The 13,362-nt window shown below is 43.5% G+C and overlaps 1 protein-coding gene across 1 annotated transcript in view; it reads right to left on the bottom strand.

Moving 5' to 3' along the window:
- Window positions 1-258: 258 nt before the first annotated feature.
- Window positions 259-13,362, bottom strand: part of tnfsf10 (TNF superfamily member 10) — a gene marked incomplete at its 5' end in the record, with an annotated part of 15,861 nt that continues 2,757 nt past the window's right edge. The window contains 5 exons of the mRNA XM_079489824.1: window positions 259-4,956; window positions 6,332-6,579; window positions 7,186-7,299; window positions 8,206-8,251; window positions 9,744-9,881. Of these exons, the coding sequence (XP_079345950.1) occupies window positions 4,747-4,956; window positions 6,332-6,579; window positions 7,186-7,299; window positions 8,206-8,251; window positions 9,744-9,881 (756 nt within the window). The 3' untranslated portion in view covers window positions 259-4,746. The remainder of the gene's footprint in view (window positions 4,957-6,331; window positions 6,580-7,185; window positions 7,300-8,205; window positions 8,252-9,743; window positions 9,882-13,362) is intronic.

Below are 13,362 nucleotides of genomic sequence, written 5' to 3'. Positions count from 1 at the left end.
ATTCCAATCACATGGTGCTCTCCAGGTCCAAATTATTCCCTGATCAAGTGTCTAGGACAAAACAATAGTGGTATTCTTGGTACTCCACGTCCAGTTGACTACCAGTGCTATAGATGAATGACTCTGTGTGATAATGGCATGCCAAATAAGGTTAATAAGTGCCCTCTTGACCTAGGATCGAGTCCTGCCGGTGCCCATACCTCCCCTCCACTGAACATACCGTACTCTCACCAGAGAGGGAATTTGTGTCACAGTGTCTTTATTTAAACATATTTACAGGCAAACTTGGTTTATTTACATTCACATTTAGCTCCATTTGCACTCATATCCAAATTGACTTGTTTAGTCCGGTGCTTCTCAAAGTGGCCCCACTTTGAGAGGGGACCCCCAGGGTTCCTGGAGGGGGTTTCAAATGCACCCTTGTAGGTCTGTAACTCTGATAGTGTACAAATGGAACCAAATGGACTCATAAGGCTCCATTTGTACACTCAAGAGTTAGGGGACTGGGTTCCTTGAAATGAAAAAGTTTGAGAACCACTGCTTTAGGCAGTCGTCAGTTTTTGTGTGGGACGTCCACTCTGCTTATTGTTGTTCAGAGGAAAACTATAGACTCGGATGTGATTCGACGTTCCCATTAGCTACTCATGTGGCGGCCACCCATACTTATTGTATGAACTCCCTGTGGCTTAACATGTGATTTCAATCTTTGGAACAAAAAAACACCTGTAGACAATTTCCAAGTGAGTTCGCAAGGGTAATCAGTGCTGACGAATGCAGAGTTCACTCAGTCGTATGGTTTGGTCCCACTCAGCACCACATATTTCTGTCAGTACATACATTCACATTTGCTACAGCCACCGCTTTTATACAAACAACATTGTCCAAGCTCATTATTATATCCTTCTTTGGAGATTCTCAAGCTTAGATTGTTGGCAGTGACGAGTGAGAGTAAGTGCTTGATTATATCATTTGCGGTAATCTTGCGCCTTTGATCACAGCTAAAAACCAAAAAAGATCCTTTACATTCAATAGTACAAACCAGGGTTCATCAAGCCCAGTGTTCAGAGACCCCTACTTTGGGTATTCTGTCCTACTACCAGGTGTTACATATACATTCATCTGGTGTTGCAACTTGCAAATGCCCAATTAGGCAGCCAGAACGAATCCAGATGAATGCTATCAACTTCCTGGTAGGAGTTGAACTGGGGTCAAAGAGCCCTGGTACAGACAATAGAACCAGAACAACAGGCCGTGCTTACTCATATTTACAAGTGTCATAGCTAGGAATGTCCATAGAAAGAGAACTCAAGAAAGCATCAGGAGTGATGCGTGTAATTCATTGTCATTCATTTGTTTGTTGTTGGTCAATACATTTTCTGCAGAATCCTCATGCCTCAACCTTAAAAGAATTGGCTGATCTAGAGTTAATGTCGGACTGGGATCACACACCAAAGTCAGTGGGACCTACAAGCTCACATGCGATGTGAGCTTGTAGATTGTCTTTTTTTGGTGCGAGATACCAGTGCGATACTCATTATTTAGTTTTTTCTGCTCACTGGACGAGACCCATATTGTACAGGGAAGATTATTATGAGCACAGAGGGAAATCAAGGTGAGATATTTGCTTTCCTTTCAAACACACACACCATATGTACATCTTAAAATACACAAGAGTTTGACTCAGACAATGACATTGTTTGTTCTCGCTTGCGCTGTCTGTCTCTCTCGCTCTGTGTCTTTTTACACACAACAGAGTTTGACTCTCACAATCACTGATATTGTTTGTTTTTCTATCTTTTACACACACATGTGCAGAGTGCTGGTTTGTGCACGAACACACACACACACACACACACACACACACACAGTCACACACACACACACACACACACACACACACACACACACACACACCTTTCTTCACTATGATTTACACACTTGCACGCACTCTCTCTCACACACACACACACACACACACACACACACACACACACACACACACACACACACACACACACACACACCCCCCTCCCTAACCCAGTGGTCTCCTGTCATGCCACAGAGGACAGTGTTGGCAGCTTTTCATTCCAACCGCATGCCACATCAGGTATTTTAATGCACTTTGAAGGCAGGGCAACAGATAATGTCTAATAGTTACATACTAGTCCATATCTAAACAATATCAGTATTCTTTTCTTTTCTTTTTATAAAACTAGATGGAAAATACTTAAGTGAGAAGGTGACTGTATAGGTAGCAGAATGGAACTGCACAGTGATGACATCACCAGTGGAGGAAGCTGCTAAATGTACACTGTATACAGGAGTATATTATTTGCCTATAAACGAGCATTGCAAATGACTAGCATTCAAAACCAGATACATTGAAACAGTCTACTGTAAAAGGTTAAATGTATAAGTATGTTGTATTGGTTTATAGGGAGTTTAGGTGAGTTTGGACTTCCTACACTCGTGCAAGGTATTTAATAAAAGATTTTCTCTATCCAGCAATTCCAGATGGCGGATTTGTCGTACTGGGAAGCAAACTGCAGCCGGAAGTGTTCATGGAATGTATTATAGTAATATAGTCAATGAGAGCCAGGTGGACCAGCCTATGACATTGTTTTATTTCAGAACAACTGCGACCGTTGTAACATCAGTCCAGGAAAATAAAAGAATACGTGTCACACATTGTTTTCCGCTGTGTTGCTTTTTGATATGCAGGTTTATTGGTATCTAAAGAGCACCATGTAGTACAGCACATTTCTGACTGTGCAAGTGTGCAGTAAGAATGGGCTGTTATCGCCATTCGCCACTGTCAATCATTGACAACCTGGCAACTAAATCTCACGATACTGCCGAGCCAGAAAGGATACATGGTGCCGTTTCGATGACTCAATAAAATGACGCAGTGTGCACATCGAAAAACAAGTAATCAGAAAACAACCTGTAATACCGTATGTCTATATACTATTTATACTGCCGATTCGTGCCGAACCAATTAACTGACAATGGTAGCGATCATTCAAAAATATTTTTTTTTGTTCATAAGCTGGTCCAGCTGGCTCCCATTGACTTCAATGCATTCCATCGAACGTCCATTGAATGTTGGGGCAGCCGGGCAGAGCACATTTAGCTGAACATATTTATTTATTGTAGAAAAAAGAGAAGGAGTGCATCTGTTTGGCCAGCGTAGGAATCCTCAACAAGTTGCTCTTTCGTACAACTGGGTGATACCAATTTAAAAGGATTTTTAATTGATATATGTTAAGATTCATGGTGGGTTTTGTGGGTATCTGGAGAATTCGCCAGTTTTCCAACTCGCCGCGGTTTAGTGCATTTTAGTTTTACTTCACCTACATTTAAATTGCATTGAATTGAGAGAGAGAGGATAGTTGTTTAGAGTTGACACTAGATGAAGTAGGTATGCTAAAGTGTAAACACCAAAGTACCGAAACAATGTAATTAATTAGTAAACAATATCCTGAATTTGTAGGCCTACTATCATTGGTATTCACATACTCAACTTTTTATCATCATACAGCTGACCATTAATTTCACAAAATAATTGTATCACTTTGGAAATGACAGCTGTGGGTTTGACATACTACACTGATGAAGACAGCATAACGATGAAGACATTGATGAAGAACTTTCACTACGGCGAGTTGGTAAACTGGCGAGTTCTCCGTTATCCGTTTTGTGAGCCCTTACATATTGTCCTGGTGTGGTTTTGTTAACCCGCTACCAATCTGTATGGTAATTCACTTGTGATGTAATTTCCTATAAAAGCCATGTGCAATATTGTTAGTCACCCTGATGAAGGCAATTAGCCGCAACGCGTAGGTGCATATTAACTTTTGCTATGCATTAGCCACTTTAAATTAAAGGCTTTTTACCTTCTCATACAGGAGTGCCTTGGTCTCATCTTTTTTTGCATATTTATTTATTTATGAGAATGCCAAATTAGAACTTACGTGCTGTTTTCCCCCACATTATTTGAATATCCATCATTTAAAATGATCTGTTGCCCTGCCTTTAGTTACAAAACAACCTGAGTAGTGTCTGTGCACTCCACAGGCATCAGTTGGGTATGGCAAGGTATGGCAGCCGCCGTAGAGGGGCTCACTTGTCAATATAAAAGATACAAAATGAAAAAGGAGCAGTCATCTGGATGCATTCTTCAATAAAAAAATAGGCTGCATTTGAAAGCTTAAGTTGTCTCAAGGCATTTACGCACATTTGCCATGTTACACTGTAGCCTTTGCTATAGCCTTCCTTAAATGGTAAATGGTGCATTTATATAGCGCCTTTATCCAAGGCGCTTTACATAGATTGTGCATTACATTCACCCATTCACACACACATTCATACACCGATTGCGGCGGAAGCCATGCAAGGCACCAACCAGCACATCGGGAGCAATTTGGGGTTCAGTGTCTTGCCCAAGGACACTTCGACATGTAGCCAGGAGGAGCCGGGATTCGAACCGCCGACCCATGGATCATTGGACGACCTGCTCTACCTCTTGAGCCACAGTCGCCCCTTAGCCTACAACCTATGAGAAACAAGTGTTTGCTCGCCATTGATGCTGTCAAGTGAACTTGGCACCTTGCCATACCTTTAGCCTTTGCTGAATTGATGCCACTGGTCTATTCTAATAATAACCTTGATAATCTTGGCCCTCCGTAGCTGAACGGAACCGTCACCCAGCGACAGAAGAAAGCCTCTCCTCTTTCTCATCGTCTCCTAGCTGATGAGGAAGGCCCCGAAGAAGCTGCTGCGCTCGTCCATGTCTACGGCCGAGGCGTTGCTGACGGTGACGAAGATGCGGTCTCCGGCGGACAGGGGGACCAGCCCCCCCTGGTGGGCCGAGTGCAGGGAGAACTGGGCCCCCCGGGACCAACAGGAGGTGCGGCTCGTCTTCATCAGGAGAATGGGTACGGGGTAGGAGCTCATCTGGGGGAGATTAAGTTCATTATAAATTAGTTAGGAAAACTAGAATTTAATTTGTACAAAGACACAATAATTAACTGAAACTGTATTGTGTTTCCAAAACAAAGAAAAACAAAAAATTCTTTGTCTTTGTCAATACTTACATGAGTCTAATATGTTTTTTCAAAAACAATTAAAAATAGTGAAAATAGCAGATCTACAAGCTTTGCTTGTAGTAGATCGGAACTTTTGGAAACCCCTGACTGCCCCATATATAACAATCCAAAACTAACACTAAAACTTGGTCAAACATTCTAAACTATAATAACCTTGGGGTGGTTATGCCTGAATTCTCACTTATATTTTTACAGTCAATACAAAGGAAAGAGGATAAGGTAAGTACTGAAGTAAGTTCATGAATTGTCTTTTAGAGGCATTTAAAGCAGTTTGAACTACTACTTGACGATATAAATTGATATTAAATTAATATGTCAATAGGTCAATAAAGTAATAAGCCAATTAACGTAATTCACTGTCTTACAATATTACTTTCATGTTTAACAAAGCAACTTAACACTTTATGGGCTTTTCATATAAGAAGCGACAGCATCTGAATTCTCACTTGGATTCGTGGAATCACTTTCCATGTCAACAGATGCGAGATGAAAACAAACGCAATGTCACATGATCATGCCTTCTTGTGCTTGTGACTATGGCTGTCAGATTGAAACACATTCGCAATCAGATTTAATGCTTGCCTCTTATTGAAAACAGGTGCATCAAATGCTTCCTGTGTGAAAAGCTGATTTTATACTATTACTACTATACTATTTCAAGTGACTGTTACTAGCTGTTAATGTTACTAGCTTTATAGCGAGGCCAACATCCTACCTACCTACTACCTTTATTCATTTCACATGTCCTAGGACCTAGACTCTTCTCGCTTCTGGCTCCCAAGCTGTGGAATAATGTTATAGTAATCTTTTAGTCTGAAAGCTCACCTCTTCAGACTCTACCTCACCCCCTAGCTGCTAGCACTTCACTCTCCTAGAGATATCAAAATATTTGTCAGATTTGTTTTTGCTTTAATCCCTCTGCTGTATCCATTTTTGAGGGTCCCTCCTATATTCAGCTATAGTGTAGATTTTCGTCTTACGCAAACATTACGGTAAATTCCCATTGACAATGAAAGGAGAATTTACATCACTAGACCGGTGCCCGGTCTAGTGATCCAATGAATGGATGATGTACGATGATAAGACCATCCCTCACTTCACACAGGTGTGATTTTCTCTCCTGTATCTGGCCTGTAACAACTGATGTGCTGCCTTTGACAACTGGATTTACCCCACAGGATCAACAGAGTTCTGTCTATGTATCCATCATGAATGAGGCTCACCTTCTTGTAGACATATTGAAGCAGTGGCTTCCCTCTGTCCTCCCCCTCCTCTCCATCTTCCTCTCCCTCCTCGTCTTCCTCGGGGGAGTGGGTGTGCCTGAAGTAGGTCTGGGCGTAGACGTAGTACAGGCCCGCCCTCGGAACCACCAGCTCCCCGTCCACCAGCTGCACGTCCTGGAGAAACGCCAAGCCCTTCTCCCCCTCCCACCACGAGATCTTCTGGCCCTGCACTCGCCGACCCAGAGAACCTGGGGACACCGGCAAGAACACACACACACACACACACACACACACACACACACACACACACACACACACACACACACACACACACACACACACACACACACACACACACACGCACGTTTGTATTACTGTACTTGTGAGGACATAAACGTTTAACGATAATTTTATAAATACCCTTTTTTTAAGACGCTTTTAATCCTAACCCTAAATAAAATCCGCTGGCTAAAGGGGAGCTATTAGGCTTTTGGTCATCACATCAGGCAGTGGCTCTGAGCCTACTAAGGCTACAGTACACATAATCTCAGACGTGCATGCAAATTCTCACAGACTGCAAAAATAAACACCTGCAGTACTAGTCTGGGTCTCCGCGACTGGAATTAAGAACTAAACAAGTGCCATATTCTTCTCTCACGCACGTGCGCGCGCACACACACACACACACACACACACACACACACACACACACACACACACACACACACACACACACACACACACACACACACACACACACACACACACACACACACACACACACACACACACACACACACACACACACACACACACCTCCACTGGTGTCTATGCGGTGCCTTGGCAGCACTTACCCCCAGTTCGCTCCCCTTTAGGGGTGAAGCTGCCTGTAACGTGTGCTGCCACTTTGGGGCGAGCAGAAGCCCTGTCGTCCATCACCAGTGAGGGCAGGACCCGGGATACCTCATCTGACAGGGAGGGGCGCAAGAGAAGCATTAGTCTGCCATGTTCTGTTCTGCTCTGCTCTCTCCCCAAACCAACCCTTCATTTAGCTGATTCCCAACCTTTTCAAGATCAGGGCCCACTTGAAAGTCTCGAAATAATTCACGACCCACCGATCTGAACCGCTTAAACCGAATGGCTGCCATGTTAAGCGGTCAGATGGGTGGGCTGTGGAGTGGGACCTTTTCAGAGCATTTATATTTTAAGGATAAATCAATCGCGATCGTCACAACTGGATCTTCAAGCTTGAAGTAGAGTGGCCGATATACAGTATCGACCATTATTTAACTTTTTGGACTACATCGGTATCTGCAATCATGCAGCCGATGTGTCTCGGTTTTTAGCTACTTTCAACCTGGCATCCCTATTTTGGGCATGGCGGTACTACAGATTAACATTTTCTAAAGTAAAGAAAACATGTATCTAAAATAGCCGATCTTCAAGCTCACAGCACCTCATAATGTTCAGATCAGCTATTTTAAAATCTATTTTTGAAAAACTTTCATCAAATCAAAGTTGTTCAAATTGTTGATTTTGCAATCAGTGGGCTAGGATTCTGCCCAAAATGCGGATCGGCATTGGACCCACAAATATGGCATGGGTCGGGCTCTAGCTTGAAGATCAGTTCCTCTCAATGAGTGACACACTGTCGTGCAATGTAGTATGAACTGAACTTAGTCTTTGGTGGGAATGATAATCTGCATACATTCCATGACACGTGAATGGACACCACTAGCTCCTGTCATTTCATAGTCATCTGATAGTGTGTGCCCGTGTTATTGGTATTTTGTGCGTGCGTGCGTGCGTGCGTGCGTGCGTGCGTGCGTGCGTGCGTGCGTGCGTGCGTGCGTCTCTCATTGTGGTTTTCTCACCTCTCACCGCAGAGGAGATCTGCCTCTGGTACTGCTGAGAGACTGACTGGAGGGGAAACGGAAAGAAATTATATCTGACGGGCAGGTAGGAAGTATACACAGCAGCGGTTTACTAAGATTAAGAGCTTGGGTTGCTCCTGTGTGTGTGCGTGTGCATGTGTGTGTGTGTGTGTGCTTGTATTACTACACCTGTGAGGGCCAAATGTCCCCACAAGTATCGTAGAATGTGAGAAATAGACATTGTGAGGCCGGTTTTCCTGATCCTCACAGGGGAAATGGTGGTTTCATGGTAAAAACAAAGTGACAAAGTTACTTACAGTTATAGGATAAGACTTATTTATACTTAGTTGAATGCCATTGTCGTGCACCAAAAATAGCTGATCTACACGGTCGACAAGATTGTCTATTTTCAGCTTTAGGGTTAAAATGTCCCCAAAAATATTGAAATGACATTCATAAAATTGTCATCCTAAAAGTTGATGTCCTCACAAGTATAGAGTAAAGTGTGTGTGTGTGTGCCTGCGCGTGTGTGTATCAGTGTTGTTTGTGTGCACGCACGCACATTCTTAAGTGCATGTATGTTTGTGCGTCTGTTTTTTTATGTCCGTTGTGCGTGTGTGTTTGCGTGCGCGGGCCAGGTGAGTGCATTCCTGCGCTGATTAAACCACACAGGATCACATCTCATCTCTGACTATGAAGGAGCCCATTGTATGTCTGCAGCGCTCCAAAATGACCTGACACTGACTCAGGGTCAGCTGTGTTTGTGTGTGTGTGTGTGGGTGTGGTTCAAGATTCTATGTTGAGTTTATTTGTCATTCCACCATATCCATATAAAAATACACATACAATAGAATGAAAAGACATTTGTCAGGACCAGGACAGAGTATGTGTATAAGGGTGTGTGTGTGTGTGTGTGTGTGTGTGTGTGTGTGTGTGTGTGTGTGTGTGTGTGTGTGTGTGCATGCATGCGTGTGCGGCCGTGTGTGCCTGTGCGTGCGTGCGTGTGTGTGCGTGCGTGCACGCTCACGTCTGTCTGTCTGTCTGTCTGTCTGTCTGTCTGTCTGTCTGTCTGTCTGTCTGTCTGTCTGTCTGTCTGTCTGTCTGTCTGTCTGTCTGTCTGTCTGTCTGTCTGTCTGTCTGTCTGTCTGTCTGTCTGTGTGTGTGTGTGTGTGTGTGTGTGTGTGTGTGTGTGTGTGTGTGTGTGTGTGTTAGTGCAGCCTTATTCAACCCTCTTCCTTGTAGACAAATATTTTTACAAATCAGAGTTTCTAATGGTTCATATGCACTGGTTTTAGTGAAGGGGAATTATCCACAAATATATCAAAACCAATTTTAGAATCAATAACCGACTTAATCTTGCTCATGTTGATTAATTGAATAATGTTTTTTGTGGAAAAAACATAATATATGATAGATTTAATCGACTAAATTGATTAGTAACCACTTAACCCTGTATTATACTTTGTTGTACAATGGTGCCGTACAAAAATTGTGAAAATAATCGTTCATTATATAGGCAAAAAGATTACATTGATTACCTTCTCTATCAATAGGTGGAGCTGTTGGGTGACCTGCCAGCAGGGATCCCCACGAGACTCGGCCACACGCGCCGGAGCAACCCGAAGGTTGGCGTGGGTCAGACACGACACACTGCTTCGCGCAAACGTCTCTTTCATCTGCAGGGAAAAAGAATCACAGAATTCAGCTGCTTCTTTTGATGCATTGGAAGTAACCACGATTATATTGGTTGGTTATAGCCTAATCAGAATTTAGTGTCATTTCGTTTTATATTTAGAGGTTTAGGATTAAGCCAAAGTCTTGATTATTCAGATTTCGTCCTAGTTACACATTGCTCCCTGACTGAATGGTGCACAGTACATTAGTAGGATACAGGGAATGCACTATTTTAAAGCAGTGGTTCTCAAAAGTGGGGTTCTGTCCTTTAGCTGGTTCCAGGGGTTCCACAGCTAAATTATTGTGGTCTATAACACTGCAATCTGTGAACCCATCTGCAAAACAAAGGGAAAACAGCACCCTCTTTAACAGTCTGCCTCGAGAGACTAATAACACAGAGACTGGGGGTCCGTGGACAAATGCGTACCAAACTGGGCGTCCTTGAAATAAAAAATGCAGACTAAGTATAGTTTGTCTAGCAGAGTAGACCACAAGCCTAAATCCCCCCCATGGTCAAGGGGGGATTCACTCACAACTTGTCTACTTCAGCCGCTTTGGCAAGTGCCCCAGTCGTCACTTTCCAACGCTGTGGAGGTCCTCTAGACAGAGCAGGGGTTCCCAATACTTCCCACCCCCCCCCCCCCCCCCCCCCCCCACCACCCTTTATGGCAGTAGATGTTCGGTTTCCCATGCAGAAGACCCAGATTTGAATCCAGAAGGTTAGCCTAAGCCTACATTTGGGCCTCGGGGTGGATGAATGTAGCGGAGTAGTCCTGCCTGAAGACCAGAAGCATAATATTTGACTCATGAAGACTGAAGCGATTGATAGGTTTTCCTTTGACTGAGCGATATAGCTATCTAGTGTGTTGTCTTCACCAGGCCAACATGGCAAAGACTATATGTTTTCGCGCGCGTGTGTGTGCGTGCGAGCGAGAGAGCGTGCATGCGTGCGAGAGAGAGAGGTAACTAGAAAAAGTGCCCTTCTGGGCACAGGTCTCCACCAGGAGGATAGGACTGTGTGAGATGTTTGGCAAAATGTTTAGGAGTAATATAAACATGTTTTTTTGCAACAATTTTCTTCATTTTGTTGAGGAAATGCAGAGCCAGATCACTCATAGCATGAGGATAGAATTCTGGATGAGCAGGACATGTGCAGCATTTTGTACAAAACGGGCCACTCCTGAACATTTTGGAAGGCAATGTTAGCCAATCAGTGTAGAATCTGAGAAATCCAACAGACTCGTCTTGATCACATGACTACAGAGATCATGTGTACCGATTTGCGTGACATTTGGATGAAATCTGTGCGACTAACATAAGCAATATGTTTTGCAGAAATCGGCCTCATGGTGGCGCTATAACCAGCAGATGTGGAGGGATGCAGGGACAATGTTTTTCCATGGCCTCTAGGGAGTGCGCATAGATAAGTTGTATACAGATCGATGCAGTTATAGCTAAAAACAGGAATTGGCCTGTTATAGCGCCACCGTGAGGCTGATTTGGGGAAAAATATTGTGGCATGTCGTCCTCGGCCCGTGGAAATGTGCGTGTATAATTTCACGGAAATTGCACACTGTGTTTGTGAGTTGTGGCATTTTGTTCGAAACGGACCAATCATGTGAGCTTTGGAAGCCAATCTTAGCCAAACAGGATGGAAGATGGGAAATGGTGCAGATCCATGTTGATCACATGACTATGGAGACAGTGTATACCGAATTGTGTGATGTATGGATAAAATGTGTACGAGTAATCTACAGAAATGTGTTTTGCCTAAATCGGCCTCATGGTGGCGCTATAACAGGCCGTTGAGGAATATTTGCGGCAGAGGTTCGTCGTTGGCATCCAGGGAGTGTGTGTGCAAAGTTTGGCATGGATCGGGCCAACGGTGGCGGAGATTAGTTAGTAACAGACGGACGGAAGGAAGGAAGGAAGGAAGGACGGACGCACACACGGACGGAGTGCAAAACATACTCTCTCCCCATGCCTTCGGCCTGGTGGAGACAATTAAGGACTGCTGGATCTATCTGCACCAAAATTGGCATGCACACTGTGGATAGTTACCAATGAAGGAACTCTGCCAATCTTTTCAAATAGGCCTGGTGGTGACTGCTTTACAATTTGGCCTTCATCTCTTGAACTGTAGGTATTACAATCAAATTGTTTTGAATAGGCAGGTCTGTTTTTTAGGGTACATATATCCCCATCCAATCAAACCCAAATTGGAATCGTATGTTGAGGGGCCTCATACCTCAAAAAGCACCTTCTCTCCATAAGGCGGGGCTGCCTGCCACAAATACCAAACGTTTGTATTTAATTGTATTGTATTGCTATTTCGCCTGCAGCTTCCTCATGTCCTGCAAGTGCAACACACGATGGACATTGGACACAGGCAGACCATCCAGCCTGGTGAAGACCTGCACTCCGGCAGTGAGGAGAGCCCTTTAAGTTTCCCTCCATGTGGTTTCAAATAAAGTCGTCTACATACATGGCATAAATAAAACTAGGCCTAACCAGGGACCTTTCCTTTCCATTTGCTGTTCTTCTTCTTATTTGAAATGCTTCCAAGTAGCCTTCAATCATAATTAAACGTAGGCCTACAGTTACTTTGGCTTGCATTGTTTAACTTTCAGTTTCCTGTCTAACCATATCTTATCAGCGGGGGTAATGATTAATATATTATGGATTCAACAACAGTCAGTAACACAGGGCATGCACATGCAGGCATGCAATGGCATTGGCAACATGGCATCATAAACACTGTGGGAGAGCAGAGCCACCACAAGCAGGCAGGCTATTATGGTGAGTGCGCCAACGCCGCAGCAACATAAACAGGCTTCAATCAAACACGCGCTCTGTGTTTGGGACATCAGGAAGAGCGCACTGTAATGAAACGTGCTGTTTATGGTGTTAATATTTGGTGATGCAACTGGCATTTACTGGCATTACGCGACTTCCTCATATTGTGCGAAGGCTAAGCGAACGCTGCAACATAATTTGAATTCGCCGTGAAAACGCAGCTCAGCTTTTAAAAAATAGGCTAAAACAAACGGGCAGAAAATCACAAAAGTTAAGTTAGCCTAAAGTTTAGGCTTTCCCCCCAAAAGACTAGGGCTATAGCCGCTATAATCATTACAGGCATGGCCTAAATCACAACACGCTCCTACTTATTGTTTGAATTTAATTTATGTTCATTTCAGTTTGGGCAGGTCTCAATCTCATGCAGAGAATATTTCTCGTTGCGCACACAATGTCGCAGTAACTCAACATACGTACAGTCGTACACTGCTTGTAAGCCTTGTACAAACGCATGCATATTTACGCAAAAAGTTGTAGACCTGCTACACGTTATAGTCTTATTTTGATTGATTTAAATGCTAGTTTAAATCAAGTTCGTAATATTGGTGCATTCAATTTGATGCATGCTTTTATTAACTGTTGAGTATGGTTTTCTTAGTTTTTGCGCTCGCCTGTGCGTCTTATTGT

This window comes from Electrona antarctica (genome assembly GCF_951216825.1).
Source record: "Electrona antarctica genome assembly, chromosome: 20".
In the NCBI taxonomy this organism is placed as follows: domain Eukaryota; kingdom Metazoa; phylum Chordata; class Actinopteri; order Myctophiformes; family Myctophidae; genus Electrona; species Electrona antarctica.
This window is presented reverse-complemented; position numbering and strand designations above follow the sequence as displayed.